The sequence below is a fragment of the Talpa europaea genome (genome assembly GCF_964194135.1).
Source record: "Talpa europaea genome assembly, chromosome: 13".
NCBI lineage: Eukaryota > Metazoa > Chordata > Mammalia > Eulipotyphla > Talpidae > Talpa > Talpa europaea.
The window spans coordinates 21,149,063-21,161,350 of record NC_140080.1 but is presented as its reverse complement, the minus strand read 5'-3'; the positions used below and the strand labels follow the sequence as shown (position 1 = coordinate 21,161,350).

The window sequence follows — 12,288 nt, the reverse complement described above, 5'->3', positions numbered from 1 at the left end:
GTAAAATTTTCAGTGTATTCTGTGGCTTTAAATTCTCTATATTATAGCTCCTAAAAAAGGAAAATAACAGTGAAAAATTAAAGATAAGTACTGCAAATGCTTAGTGCATCTAAATACATTAGTTCAAATATACTGGCTGTTACAGAACTTGTTATTTCATATTAACCTCTCTTATCCTGTGACCTCAGGGTCCCATTAATTTGGTTGTTGGCTTTTTTCCTACAATCAGTTCTAAAATATTCCTGTATTCTTGGTGGATTTTGAGGTGTATGTTCAGAAGACTTGGACAGCCCCTCTCTCCAAAATAGGGCTAAAGATCTGAGGGAGGAGAATTTCATAAACTCTCGGTTTAAAAACGCGGATCGGGACTGTTTAATGGGTTAATTGTCCCAGTATATCTGTCTCCCACAAATCGATTTTCTTCTTCTTCTTCTTTTTTTTTTTTTTTTCCAGATGAGGCTGGTCCGAGGTGTTAATATGCTTGGCTAGGACCATATTTTATTTTTTATTTTTTTGGAGCCGCCTAGCACCAGGTGGAAAAGATTTGTTACTAATTCCAGGGAAGAAGCGTTCGCGGAGTGGTGGTTAAATGGTTGCCAGCGTTCACACTTCAGTGCTTGTAGACCAGGAGCCTGGAAACAAAAGGGTTACTTGTTTCCCCACCACCGCCTTTACCCCCAGATCGATTTTTCTTATTTAATCAGCGAGTAAAAAGAGAGACACAGGGAAGGGGAGAAAAAAAAAAAAAAATTGGAAGAAGGGCAAAGTGGTGGGGGAGGGCCGAGAGAGCCAGAGGCTGCAATACAGAAAATCAGTCTTGGGAGTTCGCGCTGTCGAGTTCCTGCAACGAGGAAGGCGAGCCAGCAAAAGACTCGCAGTCATTTCCACCCCGCCAGCCTCCCTTTTCTCCGCGCTCCGCGCTAGTGGCTCATTTGGCTTCCTCTGCCACCGAGCGATCACAGACATTATTTCCCCCAAGATAACACAATCAAACTCGTATTTACTGACATCCTCTCCTCGTAGCCTGTTTGAGATCTGTTTTAATAAATAAGTGTTTTATGTGAATGATGTAGTAATTGGAACGGGCGCACCATTTTTTTTCTCTCCCCCCTGCTTACTGCGGGAGGTTCCCCAACCCCAATCTGGTTGGAAAATAAAACGCTTTGTCTCCAGAACCACCCCCCGCCGCACCCCCACCCGATCTCAGTGTGTGTTTTATACGTGTGTGTATCTCAACCCCCTACAGTAGCCAAGAGAAAGCAGCTGGCCAATGAGAGCGCCCGGTTTCATAAAAGCTGCTCTCTGATTGGCCCGATGCGAAAGGGCACTGGGAACAAAGAAAAGTCCCTTTCAGGTATAGAGGCTGAGAGCTCCTTTTGCTCCACTCCCCCTGTGTGTGTGTTGTGTTTCAGTCCTGATTTCAGTGTTGCAGAACAAGCTTGTTGTGTGTGTGCACCAGGGGGATTTTTGTTTGTTGTTTTTTTTTTTATTTTAATTTTTGCTTTTATAAAAAATACACAGGACGGTCTGTGACATTTGATGGTCCATCTTCTTTAATAATAAATTGGTTGAAGAGACTGTAATTTCCAAAATAAAGCGGCTGCAACCAAACACATTCAATGCAGTTAGAAGGAAAAGGTCAACTCGATCCAATACAGACCGTAAGTACGGTTGCGTGGTGTGTCTCTATATAGCACTTAGCGGGGACTTCATGCAGGGGAATGTGCGACTTTTATGCATTGAAATGAGGAACTAGTTCTACAGGGTTTGGCTTTTGCATTGAGAACAACAACCCAAGAAGGGTGAATTTTATTCAGTGGAGGGTGAAGCATTTGTAACTTCTTCACACAAATTAAGCTTGACTGGGCACTCGGGGTAACTTAGAATAAATTACCTTTTGGGCTCTAACCCAAGGAGAATAAAAGTGACACAGTTACATATCCTGATCTGTTCCATGCTCTACTCACCTCACTTCCTCCCTTTCCTATCCTAGCTGGGCAAGACCCTTTTCCAAACCGAGCCAGGAAAATGGGGCAAGAGCAGAGCAAGCCGATTCCTGGCTCTTGTCACATGCTAGCGCCCACCAATTTAATACTGAACAGGGGGATAGTCACCCATTACATGTAATGGTTATAATGACCCTTTTCCACCTCCTGAAAAAAGCAAGCAGCAAAAACACCATTAAGAGAAGGGGTGTGTGTGGGGGGGAAGCCCCACCCAACCCAAACAAACCCACAAATAGTAACAATGGTGTGTTTATTACAGGACCTGGCTTGGGAACTAACAAAATGTTTTTCTTTGTTTAAGACATGAGGGGGTCCCTAAAACCCAAGCAGCGGAGGTGCCCTCCTCGTCCCCAAGGTGCCCCCGTCCCTGGCCCCTTGGGAAAGCCGACAAATTGGAGATAAGTTGAGGAAAGGTTTATAAGGTGTTTCTTTAAAACATCTGCTTTGCTCTTGTGCTCATTACATTTCACTCCTTGCGAACTTCCGAGATCCTAGATCTGCGAGAAATGTTTCACATTCATAACTTGTGGCTGCGCCCCCCGCCGGGTGGGGTGGGGGGTGAGCCGGGGGCGCGGGCGGGGGGAGTGTGTGCAGGGGGAGGGGAGAGACCTTCAGCTTTTTTTTTTTTTTTTTTTTTAAAGACCAGATCAGTATTTTCTTGATACGCTTGTCACCATTTTTGTTCTCACGACAACCAATTGAGCCCTTGATCCTCACGTGATGTGAAAGGCTTGCACTGTAACAAAATCGCTCCTTTTAGATGGTTGGTTGTTGCTAACTCGCCCTTCCCCCCTCCCAGCCCCGACATTTCCAGCAAAGCGACTCTCCACTTCCAATCCATCAACAATTCATTACTGCTTTTAGCTTCCAAACGCCAGCTAATTAAAAATACTAAGCCAAGCTCCGGGGCCATCTGACTAAACACAGGAGGGGGGGTAGGCCGGAGAGGAGGCGAGAAAAAATAAATAAAAGGGAGACGCACCGTTTGCTGCTGCGCCTATACATGGGGAAAACTGTCCTGGAAAAAGGTCGCCTTTAGGGGGAAAAAAAAAAAGATTTTTTTTTTTTTTTTGCCTCTAATTATCGAATTACCACATGACTGATTGGCTTCAGCGACAGCGGATTTTTCCCCCTCGGGGACTAGACTAGGAAGTCGAATCCTTTTTCTTAAAAAAAAAAAAAAAAAAAGAAATAAATAAATAAAAACCAACAGGAAAACAGCACATCCTCGAGGTTTCGAAGACTGAACCCAGTTTAAACGCCGTTATTTTCCCCACCCTGCCGCCCCGCCCCCCGCCCCGAGCGAGAGCTGTTAGGAGCGGCGGCCCCGCGCCCCCAGCCCCTGCTCCCCTCCCCCGCGCACCTTCCTTTCTCCCCGCGAGCTCGGCTCCTCTCCCCACCCTGTGCCTCCCCCCGCCTTTCCTCTTAAGTTAGTTCAAGAAATCAAATCTGTCAGGACGGGCGGAAAAATGCCACTTCCCGACTAACAGGCGGAATCCAGCCCAGATTTTCAGTCCTTTCTTCTTATTCTTTCTTCCCTTTCACTAATTTATCCCGATGTTAGCACATTCTGTCTTGTTACTAGCGGACGCCTGTAGGTTTGCTACATGGGATCATTACTTACTGCTCACGGTGACTCTCAAGTCTGGAACTGAAGGCGGAATGAGAAGTTGGGAAAACTTTTTTCTCTAAACTCTTTTTTTTTTTTTTAAAAAAAAAAAAACCCTATTATTCTCGATGCTTGTTAAGAGGAAAAAAAAACCTTTGGTACTTCTGTTGTGAATGTGAAACATTATCTTCCAGCTGTACAGTGACACATTTTTTTTTTTTAAGGAAAAAGGACTCCTGATCCGTTTGCCAAAAGGGGGGTGGGGAGTAGAATAATGTTATCGAGTGATTATTCTGGCTGAGATGTGTTATTTGGTTTCTTCCTTCTTGATCATTTGGTGTTTAAGTAAAATGAGGCACAGGCTTGTTTGCCGAGTGGAGTGGGAAAGGCATTTTGATTTGCTGGCCTAATTAAAAAATGATAAAGGATTAAAGGTAAGCAATGTCTGTGTGTGTGTGTGTGTATGTATATTTATTTATTTTTCTTGACAATCAACTGTTAAAAAGGGGCTGATCCCTTTAAAAACCGTTTTAACTGATCTTTGTCAAACACACACTCATTTGCGGTCATTGAGGCCACCTTGGCGCAGATCACTTAAAGTGTATGTCTTAATCAGTTTCCCGTACAGTCAGTAGCACCATATTTAACAGATTGAGCAAGTCTGTGACCTAGGGATACGGTAGAATTGTTTAGGTGTAATTTTTTTTTTTCCAAAGGCAGCTATTTAACCTTTTATTTAACACTGTCTTTTCTGTAGAGAAATGCTCTTAAAGACATGTGTGTGTATATTTAAAGCAACTGTACAAACTGTTCAGAAAGAGAGGATGTGGGGGGGGGTTCAATGTATGGGGGGGATGTTATTGGTGGTGGTTTTTGTGTTTTTTTTTTTTTCCCCCTGTTCCTTACTAGGAACAAAAACCAGATCGCCCAGACAATTTGTAAAAAGAAGTTCGTAAAATTAGAAATAAGGAAAATTTAGCAGCATCTTTCTGAAACTAGCTTCAGACAACTTCCAGAGTCTGGTCTTTTAAATTGCAAGATCTAGGAAATGTTTAGGGATGTTGAAAGCCGTGTGTCTCCCTCTTGTCTGAGTGTTCAGGCTGTGTGTTCTGGGGTTGATATAGTATCTACATGTATAGACTAGAAAAAATCCTAAACTCTCTCTCTCTCTCTTTTTTTTTAACCTTTCTGGACTTGACTCAGATCCTTAAGATATTTTAATGCCTTTAAAAAAGTGATTATCCTTGTATTGTTGATAAAGGGATTTTCTTTTTTAGCTACTGTAAGATGCTTACTGTTGTAGGTATGTTTTGGGGGGTTGGTTATTTTCCTTTAAAACTGATATTGGACTGTGGAGACAATACATGAGCCACCTTACTCTCCATCCTTCCCTGTACCCCTTACTGACTCCCCAATAATAATAGTTTTTTATTCTGGTAACACCCAGACAAGAAATATTCGACTTTTCCCCCCTTCACAGGAAAAGGTGGACCTGGACTGAAGGGTGTAAAATCCCTGGACACATTCCTGGGGCAGGAAAAAGAAGAGGAAGATTAGAAGATTTTTTTTTTTTTTTTAAGAGAAAGCCCAGCGGAGCTAAACGAATGTCCCCTCATCTCCAAAGGAAAGTTCATCGGATTTTTATTCTAGAGAGCTCATCTTCAGGATGTCAGTGAACATTTCTACGGCAGGAAAAGGTGTGGATCCAAATACGGTTGATACTTATGACAGTGGCGATGATTGGGAAATCGGGGTTGGAAATTTAATAATTGATTTGGACGCTGATTTGGAGAAGGACAGACAGAAATTTGAGATGAATAATTCCACCAACACCACTAGCAGCAGCAACTCTAAGGATTGTGGAGGTCTGGCCTCCAGTGGGGCCGGTGCTACCGCAGCCTTAGCTGATGGCCTAAAATTTGCTTCTGTTCAGCCCTCTGCTCCCCAGGGGAATTCACACAAAGAGACCAGCAAATCAAAAGTGAAAAGGAGTAAAACTTCTAAGGATGCTAATAAATCTCTGCCTTCGGCTGCCTTGTATGGGATTCCCGAGATCAGCAGCACTGGCAAGAGGCAGGAAGTCCAAGGGCGCCCTGGAGAGGCAACTGGCATGAATTCAGCGCTGGGTCAAAGTGTGAGCAGCGGCGGCGGCGGGAACCCAAACAGCAACAGTACCGGCACCAGCACCTCCGCCGCCGCCGCGGGGGCGGCCTCCTGTGGGAAAAGCAAGGAGGAGAAGCCAGGTAAAAGCCAGAGCAGCCGCGGCGCCAAGCGGGATAAGGATGCGGGGAAATCCAGGAAGGACAAGCACGACCTGCTTCAGGGCCACCAGAATGGCAGTGGCGGCCAGGCCCCTCCCGGGGGGCACCTCTATGGCTTTGGGGCCAAGAGCAATGGAGGTGGCGCCAGCCCCTTCCACTGTGGGGGCGCTGGGAGTGGCAGCGTGGCGGCTGCAGGGGAAGTTAGCAAAAGTGCCCCGGATTCAGGGCTCATGGGAAACTCTATGTTGGTAAAGAAGGAAGAGGAGGAGGAGGAGAGCCACAGGCGAATCAAGAAACTGAAAACGGAGAAGGTAGGATCAAGTCGCCTTCCTAGATCTCCCACTTTCCTCCCTGTGTGCATCTCTCTGTGTGGGTGTGGGGGGGTGTGCCTCTGTGTGCCTTCCCCTCTAACGTGCTTTCTGGGTCTTTGTGAGATTGCTGTTATCTGCAGCCTTTACGTGATGACTGGTGTGGGCTTGCCGACTTGGGTGCAGTGTTTAGCTCTTGCTGCTGCTGCTGCTGCTGCTGCTGCTGCTGCTTGCGGTGCTCGCGTCTGGGACCCCAGGCGGGAGGGCCTGAGTGTCCTAAGCACTTTTGCTCTGCTGGGGCCCCTGGCCAGTCAGCCCCGGGCGGGTGTGCTTTTAATAGAAAAGCTGTTCACGCACCCACTTGACTCTTGTCCTGGTTTCTCCCCTAAGGAAAAGTGTCTTCTGTTTTAATTTGCACATCCTGGTATTTCTGGTAATGTGTCCTTAGGCGCTGGGTTCACGTGCCCTCCCGGGAGAGGTGTGTCGAGGATTCTAATTTACACTCTCCACCCTCAAGCCATTTACGTGTTCTTTGTTACTTTCTCCAAAATAGTTCTGGCAAACGGTCCCCTCCTTGAATGGGTTCCCGTGACTGGTCCTGAATTCACCCCCCACCCGATGCCCCTGGGTCGTTGGCTTTGTGAATGTACAGAAAGCCGAGAAGGGCGTGGGTGACTGCCCTGACTCTACTCTTGTTCCCTGGTCCAGCTCTTAGCTGGAAATTTAAGAGGGTTATCGCTTGCATTTCTAGCTCGAGGACGGAGCTGAGAGGTTGGTAAGAAAAGTGACTCAGGCTTGGTGAATTGGCGTGCCTGACCTGTGAAAACGCAGCCAAGAGGTGATACCGGCATTCTGGGTTGGCTTTGAGCAATGGGACGGCTGATCTAGGTCATTTGGATCCTTCCATCTTGGGCATTATCTGCAGTCTAGTTAAGCACTGCCTTTGAAAAACTGCCCCCAGCGTTGTGCCTGTGGCTTGGTGCTGGAGGCCTGTGACTCACTGGTCGGGCGGTTCGCTGTGCACCGAGTCAGGTCCTAGGAGCGAAAGGTGCTCTGTCCCACCGCGCAGGTTGCCAGCGAGCTGGGAGTGTGAGTGATGTTTCTCTCCAGTGATTCCTTAGGTTAATTTTACAGGGTGTGCCCTGCAGAAGCAAAATTCCTTTCATGTGGTTCGTGGCATGGTTATTTGGCAATATACTTATGAAATCATGTGATTTTTGCGATTTCTAACTTGGACTCGGTATTGTGAGATATCTTCGGGTGATTATTTTGGTGCACGGTTATTCGCTGCTCTCTCTTAAAAACATCTGCTTTTTTGTTTTCGTGTGTTCAAGTGTTAAGGTGGAGTACAGGGATGAAGTTTTATTTTATGACTTTAGAGGTTGGTGAAGGTACATGAAGGGGTTGATCATGCCAGAGTCGCAAAAAAGCCTCTGAACGCTTTTGATTCATTTCCCCCTGGTCAGACAGCATTTCACACGGATGAGTTGTAGTGAGTTTTTAAAAATCCCAGGTTTCGATTATGTTTAAATGTGTAGTTTCACATCATTTCTGCTAAAAGGCGTTCTGAAATCTTCTCATTACTGAGTACAGTAGGGCATTTACTTTTGTTGCCAATAGTCTTCAAATTGCAGTTCTAATCTGCTCTAACTATCTAGATGAATTGCCCTAATCCAGTGCTCACAATGGCTGTGGTTAAGGAGTCAGAGCCATTTGATTGGATTCACTGCTGCCTGGAATGTGGGAGGTACTGCCCTTTTGCATTCCCCTTAGCCTTTTAATCTTCCAGCCAAATGTTCACATTCAACAATTTTGTTTAGCTGGCAATCGGAACATTTCTGTATCTCAAAGGCTGCTGTCATGGCAACTGAGATTAGAGCGTGGTGTCGGTTCTCCAGTTTTTGTGTTCTTTTCACTTCCCAGTCACAGAGGGGACTGGAGGAAGAACGGAAGAATTCAGTGATTCATAGACATGTACCTCATCTTCAGTCAAAGCAGTAGAAACGTGATCATATGAAATTCTATAAATGAAGAGCAAACAAGTCCTGAGGGGTCTGGGGTGGAGGAGGGGAGGAAGCTCAGTGCATTTGGATTCACTCCCAATGCCAGCCAGATCGACCGGTGCTGGCATCCTTCTGGGTAGGCTCCGGGGGCTCGCATCCTGCAGCGCTGGCCATTCTCTGACAAGCAGGGGTGTTGGCTCAGGATCTGGAACGCTGCTCCTTCAGGCTTTCCTCTCCACCCCCACCCCACCCCAGAAGGACTTCTCTTAAGAGTGCTTTCGTCCTTGGCACACAGAGATGGCGTTCCCTTGCACAGATGCCACCCGGGGAAGTTACTCTTAATTCCATTAAAACTCGCGGGGGTGTAAAAATCAAACTGCAATTTAGGAAATGCTGCCTTTATGATAAAGAAGGATACCCATTCAGGACGTAAAGGTTTAATAGGACAAGGCTTCACCTGACCCAATATTTCAACACCGCGGCATCTTTGAGGAAGGTTTTTTTTGCTGTTTTGTGCAATGTTTTCATTTCATCCTTGCCTTGTTATTTGGACTAGTGAACAGTGAGTGCCCCCAAAAGTGTAAACGATTAATTTCCAGCAATCAGATGTAGCTCCTGAGGGGCAACATGTGAAAACCGAGGGGGGTGTATGTGTGTCTGCTTTTTATTTTTTTCCCCCTGGTTGGAAGGTTCACAGGAGATTCATAAGACTTGCTGTCACCGGTTAATTTTCACAGCATGCTTAAATGTCTATTTTTGGGCTGTTTATTCTGTTTCTTCACTACACAAAGTCATGTAAAACATGATAAATTGGACCTTATGAAACCTAATTAAATCAATGAGTGTTCTACTCCTTTATGTGGAAACCACAAGTATGTTGTAAAAGTCGCCACTCCCTTAATACGTGAACAAAATCAAAACATGCCATAATTCTAAGATGTTTGAGCTGTATTTCCATAGCCCATTTTGTGGTTAAGCCACCAATGACATGTCTGAATAAGTAGATTTGACGGCTTGGCTTTTGGTTGTTAAAACCTGCTTCCCTACCTTCCCCCGCCTTTCTTTTTGAAGCATAATAGCCTGTATTGAGGCTCTGCTTGTATCTTCCTTAGTGCCTTAGAGTTTTGCCTTATCAGACACAGGCATTTGGGTGGGCTAAATAAATAGGGTACATGGGTTGACTTGATGGTTGGAAAAGTCAGAAATGCACAGAAAAGGTCTTAAAAACCGCTGATATTCACATAAATATGAAAGGCATAGGAGATCTTAGAGTTGTGTCTTAGACTTCTGACTATTCAGTACATGCTCAGAAAAGAGTTATTTCTCTAATATCATACTGCTTTCATTAAGCTGGTCCTCAGCAGCCCAAAGGTGGTATCTGCAAGTGGACCTCTCTATAAAGGATGTCATTCATTTTATTTTATTCTTTTGTAGAAGCCTTTTTACACCTCACTAGGGAATTCTGGCACATTTTCAAAGTGAGTGTGAGCAATTTAAGAACATATTTTGGTTAATGAGTTTTGTGGACGATATGCCTCCCCACTCCCGTCAAATACAGTGCCCCCTACAAATTCTGCTTAGACAGTGCAGTTTAGCTACTGCGAAGTAAAAAAAGACAGAAAGGTCACTTGCTATAATTAAAGGACAAAGTCCATTGTTGTTGGACAGCAAACTGTTTTGAAAGCTGCATAAGGGCTTTAGCAGTTAAAAACGTTGGTAACTAAGGGTGGTTCCCAATCAGCATTGATCCAGCGCCTTAGTTTTCTGTAGGCTTCCTCTGAGGGTAACAGGGCTTTTTTTTTGGGGGGGGGGTGATGTAGAGGGTGCCCTTTACTCAAGGAAGTTTTCTGTGAGAACCCATAAAACTTGGAGTATTTGTGTGAACAGGCATATCCCTGAGTTCTGAGACTAGTGTTTGAAATCTGGATTTGCTAGAGAGATTAAAAAAAAAAGTACAACTGATTAAGATTGTGTAAAGGAGATAAATAATGTTTAGCAACTTTTAATAACTTTGCAAATAGTCTGTAAAAAAAAAAAAAAAGGTGGGGAGGGGAAGGGATTGATTGTCCAAATGTCATGAGGTTAAGAATGCTTTTCAAGTGAAATTACCTGGCTGCAAGATGGTTTTAATTAGAGTGTTATAAAGACTTATTTTTCCTAAGCAGCATTTTATAGTTCATAAATGAAATGTATGCTGAACGTGCTAAGCAGAAGTCTCCCTAACCACAGAGGTGTTCAATAACCAGATTCAAACAACATGGAAAGTACCATCTGTTCTTCGTTTCCAGCATGAAAAACAAGGATTGAATGGCTGAGATTTGTCCAATTTTGACTGTGTCTGTGTGTGTTTTTTCTAATTTAAAAAAAGTTCACCTGGTACTTCATAGAAACTCGAAATTGTAATATGAGCAACACTGTGAAAACACATGTTCCGACATTTATTTTAACCAGTTCCACTTTTATTTAAAAGATTTCCAGAAGCCCAGCCATTGAGCACTTTATAATGGTTATTCAGTTCCTGCAGGCAATCACAATGAGGGGTCAGTTCTTCAAAGATCTAACTATTTAGTCAGTACCTGAATTATTCTGTCAATTTCCCCCCTGGAGGCGAGGTGGGGGGGTGGGTGGGCAAAGGCTCTCTCACAGGCTAACTCTGCTCCGCGTTTATCGGGTAATCTAATTGTATGTGATAGTGCGGCAGACTGGTGGTTACTAGACAGAGACATTGCTCTTGTTCAGAGCTGTAGCTGAGGATCGGGAATAACGGATGCAAATATTCTTTGAAGGACAACTTTAGAGGCCTTGACTTTTAAGCGCTGAGATTCCTGGTTCTGGTTCTTAGAGTACTGGGTAAAACATTATCCCGCCTTTGTTTGAGGTCTTTTATGGAAGCTAATGACTAGGCTTGTGCCTCCCTGAGATAAATGACATTATCTCTGAGTGGGCTGACAGGAAACAGACATGTTAATGGTGAAGCTGCGGGGAGGATCTGCTCGGGTTCTGACAAAAGAGTTGGGAAGGGACCCCTGGTTGTGGTCATTAACACATAATGCATTCTTGCTCTTCCTAAGAGGCCCTTGATAATTGGAAAGCTATTTTAGCCACAAGCACTTAAATCATAAATCTACTACTCCTGGCTCCTTTGCATTCTCCAAAGTAGCAAAGTAATGTGTTTTTTGTTAACAAGTGTGTGATCTGGCTTGTGGAAATGGTGGCAGTTCTAGGCTGCGTGGTAATGACCTTTGGGAGAGCTGGGCGGGCACCCTGCTTTTATCAGATGGGATATCTCTTTGTCTTCTGTCATCTCTCAGTCGCCACTCTGCTTGAATCAAGCGAAAAAGTGGGCCCAAAAGCTAAAACAAATTCATTTTTGTCCTCAAAGATGTCTCCTGGGAGAGGGATGAAATCTATTTTTTTATAAGTTGGGGAAAAGATCTCGCTCAGTGATGTGAATGTGATGAAACCTGCCTTTTGAAGTGTATGTTTAAAAAGTCATGGGTATAATTGCGTTTCAATGCAGTTTAAACTCTCTGCTTCTTGAACGAAGATAATTGCCATGTTGAACACACTCTAGAGGTGTAGAAGAGGTGGAAGGATCATGTTATTCTATTCTTTAATATTAAGCACTGGAAGTTTTTCATAGTAATTACTGTAGCACAACATAGTTTTGATTGCCAGCACTCTGAACTTGCCAGTGATCTGAACATCAAGGGTTTTGCTTGAATACTAAACAGTTTATTTCTGAGTTGCGTGTATAGCTTCCTTGTCTAATCTGGAAGCCAGAAGGAGTGAAATACCAGGCTGTCCTTCCTAGCAGCCACATAGTGGCAATAACCCTTCTTCACTAGGATTGTTGTGAGGAAGTCACACCACCCTCTCGGGCTGTGCCTTTCAGGTCACAGAGAGACAACAGGTGAAATCTCTGCCACAGGGCTGACCTAGGTCATTGTTTTAGATTCGGAGGGATCCGGCTGATGCCCTGGAAGCAGTATTTCATCCGTGTGTGTCCATGAATGCTGTGACTGCATGTATAACTGTGGGTTGGGAGTTTTGTTCGTATGGGCTGTGTTCGTCAAAGAAAGTGTCACCGTTGGTTTTATG

General features: G+C 44.6%; 1 protein-coding gene across 2 annotated transcripts in view; it reads left to right on the top strand.

The window, feature by feature from the left end:
* Positions 1–1,619: 1,619 nt before the first annotated feature.
* ZNF608 (zinc finger protein 608) overlaps positions 1,620–12,288 on the top strand; it is a gene marked incomplete at both ends in the record, with an annotated part of 101,781 nt that continues 91,112 nt past the window's right edge. The window contains one exon of one of the 2 annotated variants that reach the window (XM_084252871.1): positions 1,620–1,661. In XM_084252871.1, the coding sequence (XP_084108997.1) occupies positions 1,620–1,661 (42 nt within the window). Of the gene's footprint in view, positions 1,662–5,281; positions 6,188–12,288 lie in introns of those variants that run through there. The other variant, XM_084252870.1, reaches the window with a different exon arrangement.